This window comes from Pyxicephalus adspersus, chromosome 7, assembly GCF_032062135.1.
Source record: "Pyxicephalus adspersus chromosome 7, UCB_Pads_2.0, whole genome shotgun sequence".
Taxonomy (NCBI): Eukaryota; Metazoa; Chordata; class Amphibia; order Anura; family Pyxicephalidae; genus Pyxicephalus; species Pyxicephalus adspersus.
The window spans coordinates 41,985,852-42,003,119 of record NC_092864.1 but is presented as its reverse complement, the minus strand read 5'-3'; the positions used below and the strand labels follow the sequence as shown (position 1 = coordinate 42,003,119).

The following is a 17,268-nucleotide window of genomic DNA, read 5'->3' as shown; positions in this document are numbered from 1 at the left end:
TCCAGTCTGTTTACTTATAATGGCCAATGCCAACCATAATACTTTGCTGAAAACACATTTATTAGTGTCCACAAAAAGGAACAATCATGTTGCCCCTAGCATCTATTTTGCCACCTTAGTTCACATTCAGCAGAATACAATATGGAATCTAGTAGGTTATTCCCAGCAACAAGCAATCCCTCTATATTGGGGAAGTTTTTACAAAGAACACATTTCAATGAGGCCTTGTTGATATCTCAGATATCCCATCTGCCAGAATAACTGAAATCCAGCAACATAGCACAGGAAGTATATCCTCTGGAAGCCTTCATTAGATGAGGAAGCCACAACATCTGCTGGATATTAGAGAGGAAGGGGGCACATTCTGACAAATTCCTAATAATGACCCTGGATACAGTAAAATACTAACCCAAATCTTACGGGCCACATACAGAGAAATTCCACACACATGGGACAAAGCTTTATACATTTTAATTGAAGCATGTCAGCCATTGTAAAACATAAGAGCACAGTGATAGAAAGAGCACAGTTCAATCAGAGGGTGGAGAACAATGTGCATATAATTATTGCAAGCAAAATGCAAGAACAGCTATAGTAACTCCTGCATTGCACAATTACCACACTTGCCTAAATACCTTTGGGAGTGTCATGTTATGTATTATATATAGAATAATAGATTTACTAAACGTCAAAGTTGGATTATTGAAACAAACCAGATTTACCCTAAATCAACTGGAGCATTACATACGTTTTTCCTAAAAGTGAGGCTCCACTTTTACAACCCAGAATGTAAAAAACAAAAACAAAAACAAAAAAAAAAACAATAAAAAAAAGAAAATACATTTGTTTATCCATCCATGCAAGCACAACAATTTGATCTCATATAAGCTTGCATTTCTTGTACAAGAAAATGCTGACCAGGAGTGGCAGAATCAAGGAGCCAACCTGTTAGGCTGTTGTGCTCATATGCTACCAAGGTGCATGCAGGAAAAACAATCAATTAGCTTGAAATTGGCTCTTGCGCATTTCACCTGTATGTTTAGCTCTCTTTCCATGGAGGTTAGCTTTAAAATTGATGAAGAATCACTATTAAACTTTTTGCACTGGAGGATGTTTTTGTATTGTGGACCCTTCCATTCAAGCAATCCCTCCACTAATACAACACCAATATATATTAACAAGTTGTACCTACATTCTCAGTGTCAGCTCTACATGTCCCTATGATAAAGTACCTGATTGCAATCCATTTAGGTAGAATTACTTTTGGTTTGGATCACATGTCTGCACTAACTAGACTGTTCCTAACACACTCTGTACAAATCACTGAGAGAAACAAGAGCACAGAGCAACAAAATAAAATCATAGGCAGATACACTCCTGGCCTATTTAGGACTGACTTTAGAGTTTGGCTTTATTTCTTTCTTTGGGTTAAAAAGAGAAAACTTGACATTATCATTACCTTTGCTCCTTTTTTGCACAGCAGGGTTACAATATTTAGGTGCCCAGAAGCAGCAGCGTAGCACAGTGGGGTCATTCCACTCTCAGACATCCCATCTACCATGGCCCCAAACTCCAACAGCAGGCTGACCATCTCTTCGTGACCAAGGTGTGCCTGGACGCATTGGATAGGGGCATTATTTAAAACTTCTGTCCTGTAGTTGATGTTTGCCCCTGCTAAAATCAAGAGTCGGCTCACCTGCAAAAAGAATCAAGAAATAGGTTAGATTTTTCGTTGGATGCAGGAATGGTATAGGCAGCTGCAGCACATTAATTTTGCTTGGCTAGAACCAAAACCACAGAAGACATTTGTGTATGCACTTACACCAGTTCTGTGATATTCCCTGAAATACAATAGGCTAGACTTAACCTGCTTTCTTGACGCAGGGCATGGGAATACATTGTGGTATAGGGAGAACTGACAGATGAAAAAAATATAATAGGTGTAAGATAATATAGGTGAATAAAATGCTGGTTGAGTCTGTAAAGGAACATAAACCTCCCCTGACACAACACAATGGAAAACTGGAGCTTTTAAATCATATTTTTAGAATGAAAAAACTATTATAGAACTTCATTATCAAAGACTTGCTGGCAATGATTGACCAGTTATGGACTGATCTGTCACACCTAAGTCACTTATTTCCGATGAATTATACAAGAACTGTTATGTAATAAAGACACAACCACTTCAATTCATCCATCTTCACCCAGACCAAAGGTATATTGTATAATTATAAAAAATCTTTTTATTGCTTTGTTTAGTTTATGTACATTTTCAGAGATCAGCTTATGGGCATAACTGAAATGTTACCAAAAATGCAAAAATGAGGAAAAAAAATAGAAATGCACAGTGCTCTACCCAGAATTTTTTTAAGGTTGGTGGAAGCTCCAGAATTGTAATCCAATTCATCAGTAACCACCCAAAAACAGCCGGGTGGTTGCTGAAAAGTGCTGGGTGGTGTGTCTGGCTAAAAGAGGCTAGGGAGAATGCTGATGCAAGGGAATAACTAGCAACGTAGCCTAGGCCACATGGTGGCCTTTGAAAGCCACCACAGGCCAAGGTGAAAGCCAAGGCACATAGGTGGCCTTTGAAATGTTCAAAGCACTGTGATCCCGAAAAGTCTGGGAACCACTGCCATATGCATTAATGGGGTTCAATTAAAAATAAAAAATGACTTTTGAGAAAGTTTGCTATCTGAAATATTTAACTTATTGATAACTTATTTCCTGTCACATTTTAGCTAGTATTACAATTCAGACACCAATACAGCACTGCCAAAGATCTGACCTCACTTTTCATGGCAGGTAAAGCTATACAGTGTGATTGGATTGTGACACAATAACACACTGATGAGGTCAAGACTGTGCGCTCTCCTGTCAGTCCACTTTCTGTGTACTGGAAAATCGACTTCTTCTCCTAGGCTAGAACATGCTGTACAAGTAACTTCAGAAGGATAAAGTAAAGACTGAGGGGTTTTTAACTGATCTTCCAACCGAGTTTAGGCTAAAATGTATCTGCCTTCTACCTGTATATAAGCTTACTGTTTGCAGCAAAGAAATGGCTGTCTGTAGGCCAACAAATACAAAATGAGAAGGAAAATAATCTGCAGTCAACATATAAATCAATAACAAAGTAGATCACATACTAAAGAGCATAAAAACATATCTGGTGTTGAGCACAGACAAATACCAGTTCTCTTTATGCACGGTGTTAAATGGTGCGTTTAAAATATTGTAGGTCTAAAATATTACAATTCCATTCCATGGAAGTCTGTAAGGTGTTGAGAAATCTGATGGCTTTTCCACAAAGCATAAACTCTGAATAGTCTGGCAAACGCTGCTTGTGGAAGAATGTGAAGTATGATTCTTTTTAATAAAATTCTTAAAAACACATTTACTTTCCCAAGCTAAAACTGGTGACTCCCAAAACCACTGAAAACAACAAAAAGGCTGCATAAGTTAGCACCACTATCCAAAGGTAAAACCATGGGTCCTTATTCATCAAATGCAATATGACTTTTTATAAGGTGCTCAATCATGCTTAAAGTTACCCTTTGCTTTACACATACAGAGTGAAGTTCTCCTCCCCAGCAGCACATACTAACTTTCTCTTCATCCTTCCTACTGCTCAATTCAGCTGTCAAGAATAAATGACCTGCGTAAACTATGGGTAGTTGTACCCTGCACCGGGCTTTAGACATCCCATGTAACTGATTTGCTCAGCACATTTAAATGAATTAAACTGCATGATCCTCAATACCTGGAAGTGTGCTGGGTGTTCCTTTTAGCTCCTGCTGCTAAACAGGGTGATATGAAAGGGAGGGGAAGTATTTAATTTATAATCTGTTATGGGTTAATGCAATGCAATAATCCAGTATGGGCTAAGCACAGGTTTGCCTAAAGGCATGCTAAAACCAAAAGGGAAACCAGTGGTCTCACTGCAGATATTTTACACTTGATGAACTCAACCTAAAGCTTTGCAATTAGCAAAGCTCATGCTGCACTGTAATCTGTGACTAGGACTCAACAACAGGTGTGTTTGACATCTGCAGAGATCACTGCCTCCACAAAAGCAATAATGTGCAGCATGCTGGCAAAGGACAGGTTTTTGTATTCTAGCTGTGGCTGATTTTAAAGAAATATATAGGACATTGAACACCTTTTGTTTAGACATACCTAGAATGAATTTATAAAATTTAGGGTTGAATTTGGCTTATGAATATTTAAGGGTCTCAAACATTATTGCAGCTTTAGGAGATGTGGTCGTTATTTAGTGGAGCTATATTGTTGAACTAAACAGGAGTTTACAGTGACCTTCAAAGCTAATTATATTACTTCAAATTAAATTAGTTGTTCACCATTCTAGCTTATAATCATATTTTTCTTTTAGTGTGTGGAAGTAGAGTTGCAGGACACATCCACAGACAATCCATCACTGCTGTGTGCACAGCTGAATGCCTCCTATCCACAAAAAAGCAGAACTTATAGTTTTTGTAACAGTTGCAGTTTAATTTGTTTCTTCCATAAGGTTGATATTAACCTGCTTTCTTCATCACCAAAAAAACACATGGAAAGTCAAGTAAACCTTATTTACGTTTATGCACTAAGCAGACACCCCTAGTGCCATCCTATCCTGAAAGGAACAATACTGACTACAGTGGAAAATCTAACCTGTCCAACGGATGCCAACATACAGGCATTCAACTCTTCCCTGATTTGACCATGACTAGCTGAATGGTCAGACCAATCCAGGTGGCAAGTAACTGTAGTATAGCAAAATCTTTAAGAAGTCCAATGAGGTTAGAAGTCCAATGAGAAGATTCCCTCTCTTTATCTGCCCTGGTAATTAATTATGACCAACTGTCCAGAATGCTTTCCACTTGCCATTAATCTTTCACACTGCAGAATGATGGACTTCAGATTATTTGGAAACAAGATTGATAGGCAACAGCAATTGTTTCTCTAATGGTTTAGCCGATGTGATAAACACCTGAATGCTCCAGCAAACTTCTGCTTTTACAGAGGTGGTCACAATTGCTGATGATCAATTAATCAGGTGTGTGATGACACCTAGTTGCTACTTACTCTTTTAATTCCTATGGAAGTGGCAAGGATATGCTTACATTTTTCACACAGCCTGTTAAAAAAACATGGTAATAAAACAACATGATATATGTCACATGTTGTTCCATCTGGGACTGCATTTACCCACGTGTAAAAATCAGGGCCAGATGTTTTTTTTTTTGTCCTGGTACCTTAGAATTGAAAGAGGGTGTACTTTATTTTTTAGATGAATGTATATATAAATTGCCTTGATTTGTTTAGAGTTAAATATCATTGTGTAGTGTTCTCTACACCCATCCAGACACTGAACAGCACACAATGTAGAACGCACATTATCCTTTCACATCATTCTTAACGAGATATCCAGTGAGGTGGAAAGCTTGATAAAAATAAACCCCTTTAGTTTAGCTCCGTTAATCCGATATAAGGTTTCAACTGCTACCAATAAAAATCTTACTGCTGCAACAACGATCTCCAGCAGACTATGCCCGGACAAAACACTGCAATTAACACACAGTTGGAGAGGCCCCTGGTAAACATAACCCCATATTACTATAATTGCAAAACTTTGCATTTTGACAGCTACTGAAAGATGTCTAAACATGAATAGATGGTTTGATGAATAAGCAGAGAAGGTTTGGAGGCGGGAAAGAAACTGAGAAAACAAAATTCTGAGAGGAAGCAAAATTAAATCCGTTTTTCTATATGAACTTCCGTACTGTGGAAGCCACAAACCTTTACTGAATGAACTAGATTGTTACACAACACACAAACAGGTCACAATAAAAAGACTTTCTTATACATTAGTATTTCAAATGGTAATTAGAGCTAGAGTGAACAGTGTATACAAGAAACTGCTTTCTTATGACTTGACAGTGATTCGGACACCAAGCATACCATGACTATGGTACGAGATCATAGGTAACATATATAGGACATATTATTACTATTGACATATATTATTCATCGTTATAACTTGCCATCTCTAAATAGCAACTTCCTGGGCGAGCAAACTAAAAGTTTGACCCTGGTGCAGGAGTGAGCTGTTGATGTGCAAAATTATAAGGGGAGAAACACAAGTCTTTGGTGGGTTGGCATCTAAAACCGTCAAAGACATCTTTTGTTGATGCTATAAGAGGTAAATGGCATCATCAATAATACAAAGACAGAGAGAAGTATTGTGGTCAACATGCAGTGATCTATGTTAAGATTAAACCCTTTTAATTTGTATTTACTAGTTATGTATTTTTCCATTTTTAACCTTTCACAAATCCTTATAACAAAATCAAATTACAAAAAAATTTTTTTTGAAGTTTCCAACTTGGGCTCTACCACCAGCACCCTTTGATAAGATAATACTTCCTTACATTACTTCTAATGAAAGCTGATCTGCGACTGACAGCTATGGGTTGCTGCACACTAATGCTTTTGCAGCATAATAAATATAGTAGATCACTTCAGAGTTTTTGAACTTCTACAGTTTTTCTTTGACACAGCTGGGTGGGCTGGGAGAAGTACGAACAACTTTACCATTGTTCTACTCTTGAAAAGCTTGGTCGTGCTCTTTGAGCTGACACAGGTCACATGTCTTGCTGATGTCATGGCTTAACCACAATACCAAAGAATTGTGTGTTATGTCACTGCTTGAATGCAATCCAAAACACACAAGCTGCTCCCATATTTAGGCTCAAGAGCATTGTAGCTTTTTATCAGCCACTGAAGCAGAAAAGTCACTCAAGACTTTCTCCTAATACTGTCTAAACAAAGTGCACATTCAGCAAATTCTTCGCAACACGTTTACCTTAACATTTGGGGTGTACAGATTCCTTAAAGAAGAAAGAGCGGCAGACAAACCATCCGTGCTATATCCGATCCACAAGGCTTGAAGAGTACTGGATGACACCCCATTCTTCTTACTGAGCCCCTAAAACATTAAAAAAGACATGCAGTTAGATTTCCATACAATAAAGTTTATAAGACATAGAGTAATAAGCAAATGGTACTATCCAAAGTGATGGAGGCCATGTGTAGAGACCTCCACCATAGGGCTGTTTTAGGACTAATGCGTAGAAAGACCCCCGATCTACCAATAAGTATTTTACAAGCCTTTTCTTCAGGTCAAGTTAAAGAATGGGGCAAGTTAATTTTGATATATTTAGCAAACATGGGTTTTTTTTACAGACTTTATTCAGTAATATTTTGTATTTTAAGTATTTGTATAACAGAACTGCTAACTATACTTCCAGATAGTGATAAAACAATTAAGGAGAGTATGTATAAATCTCCTTTTCTTAGAAATGTTTTTCCTTTTTTAAGGCATTAGTGGAGGGGGAAAAGTGGAGGAAAATGATATGCATTTTATTGACATTTTTTTAGTTTAATTTACTGTATGACATGGTTCGAAAGCTATCATCTTACAAAACCAATGAGGCAGAATTCCCATCATTGCGGATTATTTTTAGTTGTTTGAAATACTTTAAAGTCTGTGTTTACTGGAATTGTGGTATTTCACTAACAAACAAATGACAGAAAAAGCATCCAGGGATTCTACATTGTGTCTTACAGCTGTTCAATGACTTTGGTAAGTGCCTGCTAAGACAATCTGGTAAAAGGATATAGAAAATAAGGATAAAACATGGAAGAGAAAAACTGAGTTACTGTGATAGCAAGCAATGAAACCAATAAGTACATTTTTATGATATGTAATATCATATTGTCAAGAAATGTTTTCCTGACACTCCTTTATATCTTACTGTGTTCACAAAATGTTATATTTGATGGGACCAGCCATGACACTAGTATCTACACAGATTGAATTATCAGTCTGCAAGTGATACTTTTTAAGTTAAAAATAAAATCCTATCGTAAGCCAACCCAAATGTGATTAAATATGTTACTTAAATTATTCAGATGGTCCACATTTTGGGCATGAACATTTAACTTTAAGTATTGTTATCCAAACATTTAAATATAAGTATGGTAGCTTGGACTCCCAGGTATTTACATCCCTATAACTTAATCCCAAAAACCCATAACCCTAACTGGCACTTTATTGGTATTGAATAAAGAAAACAATGCATTTGCACAACTGGATAAAACTTAGTTAATAATTGGTATGTGTTTGATATTAAATGTAAGGAAAGTCACAGATTTAGTTAAGTTTCTATTAAATGCTTGTAGGTAAGGCTTGTTGATTGCACAATGACAACTCACACATGCTTGGCTATATGTCTTAGCATAATATAAATACGTGCATTAACGCCTAAAATGTCCATCGTTACATGCAAAAGAAGGCTATGGATTGTGTTTCTCTCACTTATCTTACTACAACTGATAAAAGATTAATATACAGACAACTTTGATTGCCTAGCTCAGGATAAGAGACACAGATTGAAAACAACCATCAGTAAGGAAAGACATTATGCACATATAGCAGAAGCATTCAAACCTCCAAACAAAGGAGTTCTGTCAGCCTGCAGGGAGTGCCCAGGCTTCCAAACGCACAAGTGCCCAGCCCTGACTCTACAGCAGCATTCCTATACAGGTTTTATTATTAGACTACCTAATAAAACATTATTAAAAGTTACGGTATGTTTATGCCACAAGATCACACCTATTGAAACACAAAAAGTGAAACTAGTTTGTTTATAATTGGTTGTAAAGTCTGCAAATTTCCCTGTGTTGGTTAACCAAGTGAACATACTTAGCTTTCAGAATGGCCCCATATCATACCCATACACATTAGAGCAGTGCTGACTTTATTTGACTCAGTTCATACACTATTTTAAAATGCTCTGCACAAATATGTGGGGCCAGAATAAGCTGAATCATCCACAAGGCAACCTAGGTAGGTGCATAGGGTGCGGTGGATGCCCAACTACAACATACTTCTGCAAGGAAATGGAGTGATCAAAGCTGTGCACCTAACTGTCCTTTTACAAAGAAAGATGGGGTTGGTTGTGCCAGTCCAGGCAATGCAAATGGGCAGCTTCTTGGATTCTATTACAATCCTTATTGTAAATCACAATGCTAATTTGCCTAGGGTCACTTCCTTTAATGTGTCTTTTAATTTGGCCGTATCAGAGATAGTTAGCATATGAGCTCTATGCTGGAACAACAGAACCATATGTGGTCACTGGATCCTCCTTAGTTTCCATTCACCTAGAGATGCAGATTGGGCTGTACAAACAACTTAGTCCTATTTCTTTGTATGATACTGGTAGGTTTATAAGGGTCATTTCAGATCAAAAGCTGGAGATTGTCACCTATTTTCAGCCTTCCTTAAATAAAACATGATGGGATAAATATCGGAACTACAACTGTTGACATGTACAGGCAGGATCATACTTGCTTCACTATCTGGTGAATCAGTACCCCGTGAAGATGATTCAGACTTTTCCACCATCAGAAGCATGTTATCCTTAGCAGTTTCCATTTTTCCATCTTAGGAAATTAATTTCGGCTGGGCAAACAGTTTTTTCCCCGACTTGCAGATTTTTTTCCCCCTAATTTTACAAAGAGAACCACACATGCTTCTCAGTGTCTCAGAATGCTGTAAATAAGAGATGGGACGTAGTAACTCCGTGCACGCTCAGGGAGTTACATCATAGCTGGCAGGGTGGTGAGGACCCAGAAAAAGATTGGGAAAAGGTGCCAACTCTAGTAAGAGAGTGATGAGAAATGAGAACATTGCATTGCTTGAGGAAGACACTGAGTAAAGTAAATCTACCATAAAGTGCAAATATACTGTGCATACTTGTACGTTAAAGAGAGAGTCTCTGGGCCCCTATTATGTTTAGTTCAATGAAACCCTGACATATACAAGTGAAGAAGTAGCCATTTCTGTCAACTGAGAATATGAGCTGAATGGCTGTTTCTCTCTTTAAAACTTCGACTCACTTACCTGTAACCAGCTATAATTTGGAGAGAATGCCAAAATTCAGAACTCCTAATTTGTATACCAGTTCCAGGTAGGTGCGTTAGTTAAATCATCAGATCAACATGACAGTCTGGCAACTAGTAGCAGACTATTTAATCTCAGCACAGATTTTAAATAAAGACTACATAAAATCCTTTAGTCTTAAATGTTTATACAGCCGCTAAGTATATAACAACTCATTTCATGCTGCAAATTACAACAGTACCTTAAATATGTGTGCTTTTAAGATATGGTGACCCAATTCCATGGTCTGCTGACGATTTAATTTCCCTTCTTGTCGAGAAAACATGAATGCTAGTAGCGCATGTCCACTTCTGAAAACAAAAGGATACAAAACTTTACTATGATAATGAAACAGAATAAAATACACACACACACACACTAACTGATTACCCATTGCCCGGGTATTTGTTTATTGCAATCTTATATTGTAGTCCCAAAAAAAGTATGTACAATGTATGTGCAATACATACACACATACAAACAAAGATGCAAATTTACCTCTGACATATACCACAGCGCTGTATAATGATCAGCGGTGCACTCACATGAGTCTCAGTCATATGTTTAGCAAGTTTGGTTGAAATGTACCCATGTGTTTTCTAGTGATGACATACACACATACTGACATACACACACATCCAAATATAGCTCTGACATATAGCACAGCACTGTACAAAGATGTCTGGTGCAAGTATAGCAAGTTAGCAAGTTTGGTTGAAATGTCTCCTTGCGTTTCCTAGTGATCAGTGGTGCACTCACATTGAGTCTGAGTCATATGTCTAGCAGTTTGGTGATGCGTTTCCTAGTGATGGTGGAACATAGCAAGTTTGGTTGAAATGTCTCCATGGGTTTCATCCAAATATAGCTCTGACATATAGCACAGCACTGTACAAAGATGACAGGTGCACTCACATGAGTCTCAGTCATATGTATAGCAAGTTTGGTTGAAATGTGTTGATGCGTTTTCGAGTGATGGTGGAACATACACACACACACACACACACACATATATATATATATATATATATATATAGATAGATAGAAGATATATATATAGTAGTTATTACTGAAATAATTATTATGTATGTTTGTCTTGACAGCAACCAGCAATCAGGAAATTCAAGAAATGAGAATAAAGACAGTGGTGACTTATTTCTTTTTCCAAGTTTACTACCAGGCTCATTGCAGTTTCAATATGGGGATAATAGTAAGGCAGAATGTCAAGTTTTATCTAACAATATGTTAACATCAATGTATCAATATGTTAATATAAAAATCATTTGAACCCCTCAATTAAAAAAAAAAAAATTCACGTCAACAGGTTTCAGTGCACATTCACTTGACAATATTAAAATATACAACCCATTTTCCATATTTCCCATATGAGTATTAAAACAGTAAAAAATTGATATTAAGTTGAGCTTTATGGTTTTTAAACTCAGCTGCCAATTTTACCTCTTAGGACTCTTGGATAACCCTGACTAGTTTTGCTACCAGAAAATCCATCCTACAGGAAACAGCAGTATTAGGCTGGGTGATGACACAGAGAGTTCCTTAGGACCCTCAGAGGTCACATGAAGACTCATTCATAATGATTTCCTAAATGAGCTCAGAACAGCTGTAATAGGAAACATCTTTAGGAATAAAGGGAGCAGAAACTAGTGAGGGCTTGTGCTCGTAACTTTAGAAATGTATTTCACCTTAAATAAGTCAGAAGAAATGCATATGCACCACAAAACAAAACCAGTACACTGAAGCATGTAACTGCTAGGACAACTAGGATTTTCATACAGAGGTCAGCAATGGGAGCCATTGAGTTCCTCTTATGACGAGTACTTGACGAGTACTTATGACGAGAACATGTTACAAAACCTGTATAGGACTTTTCTAGTATTGCAGAAGTGATTTTACTGGCTGGATCAAAAATGAGCACAGCTCTTCCCACTGATATGAAAACTTTAACCCTACAAAAGCCACCTAGCTTCCAACCTTAATTTTCTGCAGCACAGCCCTGAAAACCGGGTAAAGATTTTTCCTGGCTGTTATGGAAAATAAGGGATTTCCTTTCATGTTAACCTGACATAACTGGAACCAAAAATGTTTGACACAGCTCACAAAATAGTGATCCCAACTGAGCTTTGTGGATTCAAACTAAAGGGACATTTAGTAGTAGTTGTATGGTACTGAAGCACTTTAGGAGGGATTTTATATAAAGAGCAATGATTGGGGCCAAGGTAAAGTTACTGAGACCAACAAATCTGATTTAGATGTTGACCTCAAAGTAAAATTATGTTTAGTTGTTACCCTAATATATAAGCCCATAGTAATGTTTATCCAGATCCATTTATTCTTACCGCGGTTCACACAGGAATTGCGTACTCTCTCCATCAGCTCTCCATACTAGCCATTCCCTAAAAGACGGGTGGCAGAACATGCGGGTCTTATCCCTTCTTTTGATCAAAAAGGATGAAAGAAGTTCCATTCGTTGCTGGAAGTCTTTCCAGTTTTGCTCTGGATAAATACAGCCTGCATTGATGGCCTGGAAAATTTGCTCATCTGTCATGGGGTGTAAGGAGGCCAGAGCCAAGTTGAGAATGGGAAGTGCTTTCTCAAAGGCAGAATTCGTCATAAATTTCATATTGCACTGGAGCAGATACAGTTCAGACACCGACACCGGCACCACTTTATAACTGGAGCTCTTGATGACTAGGTGGCCTTTTTCAAAAAGATCCAAAGTGAGCTTCAGGTAGAGATAGGAGCCCTGGCTCCGCATTGCCAGGTGGTCTGTCAGTTTACCAAAGCTGCTGGCATCTGTTTTGCCATTTAGAGAGATATTGTTTGCAATTTCCTGGCTAGTGCTGTGTCTGTATTGTATATAGGCACTCAGGTCATTATAGATTTCTTTGTTCTCTGGGAAATCATCCAAGGAAATCTGGGATAAGGGCAGTGAACTTGTTATTTCCTGGAATTAAAAAGAAAAAAAGGAGAGATCTGTAAAAACTATTTGTTAAAGGCATATTAACCTCAGAAAACATAATCAGTCAAGTGTCACCAACCAATACAATTGTATGTAATAGAGAAATGACGATGCTGGCCCATCTCCTTCACTCTTTCAATGGTTATATACCACCAGCATAATTTCAATCTGTTCAGCATGTCATTCAATATTTAACTAAAGCTGTTCCTTAATGTTAAAATGAAGGACCAAAATCATAAAATACCGAAGGGTTACAGACTCCTAAAAATGAGTTTCAGTAATTGAAGGCAATTTTTGCTTTGCAGCTGCAGGAGAACTACAGAGCCCAGTGCGTGCAGTATGCGCCAGTTTAGGAGCAATCAGCAGCTGCAGAGCCGCAGGTAGATGAAACTTTGGCTCTTAGGCCCGACAGATGGTAAGCTGCTTTCTCTACATGAAAAAATAATCTGCTGAACATCAGTCGTGTGACAAAACCACATTATTTTGCCTGCTGTCTCCTAACACTTTTCCATTCACTCAAATTGCATTTAGTAAATTGCCTGGCAGACAAACATGAGCAAGTAATGTAATCGCCAGGATCAACAATGACTTAGAGGTATTTTGGCAAGTGAAGTGGGATTACCAGCAAGGCCATAATAACGGTGGCTTAGAGAGAAAAACTGACACACACCGAAGAACCAGAAAGATTGTTCTGGCAAGGTAATTATTTTGCTGGAAATACCTTGCGGTGATGTCTGCCTGCTTGGGAAGGATTCAGGGGATATAAACCTAACAGATTTAAAAGTGAGCAAGAAGAGAAAATAAACATCATTATATAATATGAACTGTGTTACCATTGAATCACATGTGGAGTGGGCTATGGTTCAAGGGTACACTTTCACCAAATTTAATACCAGGAACCATATATAAGAATCAAAGTCTTCAAGAAGCAGCTGAATTGCACCAGTCCATCCTATCCCCTTTTCTGGTTATCTGGGAACCCGATTGTTTAACACATTTATTAAACAAAACAGATATTCCTAAACACACCCATTGTTTGCACCTCACTACCTCTACCATACAAAGAGTTTCTCAGTCTGTTTTTTTTTTCTTTCTTTTTAAGAGTATGCAGCGTTCCTACATCTTCCAGGGTAAAAAGAAACATAATTTTCCTTTTTTTTTTTTTAGTTAAGCATATATTAAATGGTATATATTGAACATATAGAAGCCCCCTTTACTGCCATGCAGTCTAAATACCCTGCATCTCTCCTAGCAGAGACAAGTTTAGATTTCCAGTTTGCAGAAATTGGGATCTTCACAGGGAGTGTTGGCCTCTTTTTATGCAAGGCTATGTATATATATGAGACATGTTGCAGGATCACCAGATCACCAACAAAACAAATGCAAAGCACTTTTTGTCCCGAAAAAGAAATGAAGTACTAAGCAGGCTGTGCACCTTGCCTGTGCCTCAAATCCACATTTGTATTCTAGTTAAAGTGTTGAGGCTTTGTGTTGCAAAACATAGGTTAAACAGTCATTGTAGATGAAAAAAAAAAACTTTATATTAGGAGAGGCCTTGTCCTTTTAAAGATTCTCTTTCATGTCATGTCAGTTTACTGGCTCAGCTTAAGTCTTATGTCTACATCAACATGCACACACATGCTGCGGCTTACTGGCATTGCCCTGAAAATTTATAACCTCTTTCTGACCTCAGGCACTTAAAATTCATAATAGAAAAGAAGATTATCAACAGGTGAAGAATATCTATCCCCATACCTGAAAATTACTTCGCACTGTCACAATAAGTTTTATCCATAAAGGGAACGAGGAAACTAGTTTACTGATAAATGAGGCAATGGTGTCACCGTAGTCAGGCTTGTGGAATTCAGCTTCGTTTAACCCGTCTACCAAAATGATGAATTCTTCCTCTGGGATCTTCCTCTCTGTGCAGCAAAGGGAATAGTTTTATTAGGAAAGGACATCATAATTATAACTATCAAAATGATTTATTACATGGTAAATATTTATAAATAAACCAGAATTTAAAACAGGTTACTCTTTTGCAATTCTTATTTTACCACACCTAGCTAATTCCTTAATGAAGAGTTTCTGGCGTTTTTCAAACTTTAGTTTATATAAATGAATGAGAAGGTTATTAGTTAAATGTAAATGATCTCATCAGTGTGTGTCAATGTTTAGAAAGACTTCTCCGTATGCACAGCCATTTACTGATTGTTACATACATTAGCTTTGCATCCTCATTAGTAATTCTGATCACTGATTGCACTTTGCTGCTAATAAAGCATATTAAACTACATATAACACAACAGATTTTTATGTGTCTAATGGATTTTTAATTCAGTGAATATTTAGAAGATGATGCTAAAAACATTTCAAAATCTTATTTTAGATTGATTTAAGTGCATTTAAAGTGCTTCTTTACTTCCCAAAGATGATCTTTGACCATCTTTATTGGCTGCCCCGAAATGACGTAATTCTGCAAGTTTATTAACCACCTGGGCGTTACACTGAGGTCTAGATTTCTGTTCCAAAAGTGTTACAGTTTTTCATGAAATTTTTTTTTTTTTAAATTGTAGACCTGTAACTTACAGAAATATGTCCGAACAGGGTTCTTGTAGATATCATGAATATAAAAAATGTTTGAAACACACAATCATGTAAAAAAAAAAAAAAAATTTACTTTTAATAAAATTAAATAAAAGACACAAAAAATCAGCTTAAATAAGAATACATAAATAAATGAAAAATACTGAAAATGCGATAATTCGGTATAGTAATATATTTTTCTAAAACACCTCCCTAGTGTCCGTCACATACCTATAGACAAAACCACATAAATATATTTTCTATTATTTTATATTGGATTGGATGCAGGACTTTGTATTCAATCCAATACAAAATGAGAACAAAATTCAAACTCTCATTTTGTATTGGATTGAATACAAATTCCTGTATCCAATCCAATACAAAATGAGAGTTTGAATTTACCAATTACATACTTTGTATTTATTTTGAATTATTTTGTATTGGATTGGATACAGGAGTTTGTATTCAATCCAATACAAAATGTGTTTGAATGAGTTTCAGTTTGAATTTCCCGCACGCGCGCCGACGTCATCGTACGCGCCGACGTACACGCAAGGAGGGAGAAGAAGCCGGCCGGCTTCTTCTTCCCGGAGAGGACACCCGACGCTGGAGGACGACGCTGGAACACGACGATGGATGATCGCAGCGGGACCAGGTAAGTGATCGATAAACCCGAACTTTTCTCACTGTATTTTCATACAGTGAGAAAAGTTCGGGTTTATCGATAATTGTAACTTTTTGAAGCCCGTACCAAGGTCGGGCTTATCGGTCAGGTGGTTAATTCCTAGAGTGTGCAAGGGAAGCCAGGATTGCTGGGTTTCCCTGGCAAGCAACACTGAGATGTGTTTGCACAACAACGTTTGACAGCTGGGTGGCAATCAGGCAGCTATTGCAGAAGGGATGACGCAAGTCCCTTATTGCAATAACAACCTGTCTGAATGGCCCATGTTAAAAGAGGGACTTTAGTTTCCATTTTAAGGCAGTGTATGGACAATGAAGGACCAAAAGCCAATGGAAGAGGCCATCCTCTGCCCTTACCTCTTCCAAGTAGGAGAGGAGTCCTGATTGGTATAGAGTTTCATCAGAGCTCTGATCAGGCTGCAACTGCTGCTTAAAAACTGCACAGGCAGTCTTTTCTAGTGTAGTAAAATTTTTCATGAAGTAACAGTTCCTTGACATCAGACATTAATAAAAGCTAAGGATTTGAGAAAAGCATCTGTTGCACAGATTCCCACATACCTCGACGCAGGTTTGTCAGAGGTTCCAGAACTCCTCGTCTAAAGGCAGTCAATGGGTCCTGCACGCAGGACCGCAGGCTGAGCATGCTCTGTAAATGGGGCTCTCTTATAAGAAGATCCCGGTAGGCAGTCAGTTGATGTGACCGGCACAGCAAGGCAGCGATACTATGCACAAACTCTGGCACTAGACAAGTGTAGGTATTATCAGCTTGACAGTAGTGATAAGCAACAACCTGCATAAAAAAGTGGAGTGTTACAAGAGCTTAAAATATCCCACAACATTACATATTTTATTTTATGTGTAGATAATTGTTACAGATCACAAAATTCCAATAGGTTTATAAAACACTGCAAAGCGCAATGCACAGGTAACATAACCTATAATAAGCAATCTTCTATAGACCTGCATAAAAAACAACCTTGTGAGTAACATTTTATAGACTTTGTATGTGAAGAATATA

At 37.5% G+C, this 17,268-nt stretch overlaps 1 protein-coding gene across 1 annotated transcript in view; it reads right to left on the bottom strand.

The window, feature by feature from the left end:
• Window positions 1–17,268, bottom strand: part of TANC1 (tetratricopeptide repeat, ankyrin repeat and coiled-coil containing 1) — a gene marked incomplete at its 5' end in the record, with an annotated part of 151,361 nt that overhangs the window by 29,154 nt on the left and 104,939 nt on the right. The window contains 6 exon segments of the mRNA XM_072418196.1: window positions 1,460–1,696; window positions 6,866–6,988; window positions 10,209–10,317; window positions 12,361–12,968; window positions 14,739–14,905; window positions 16,809–17,040. Coding sequence (XP_072274297.1) covers window positions 1,460–1,696; window positions 6,866–6,988; window positions 10,209–10,317; window positions 12,361–12,968; window positions 14,739–14,905; window positions 16,809–17,040 — 1,476 coding nt within the window.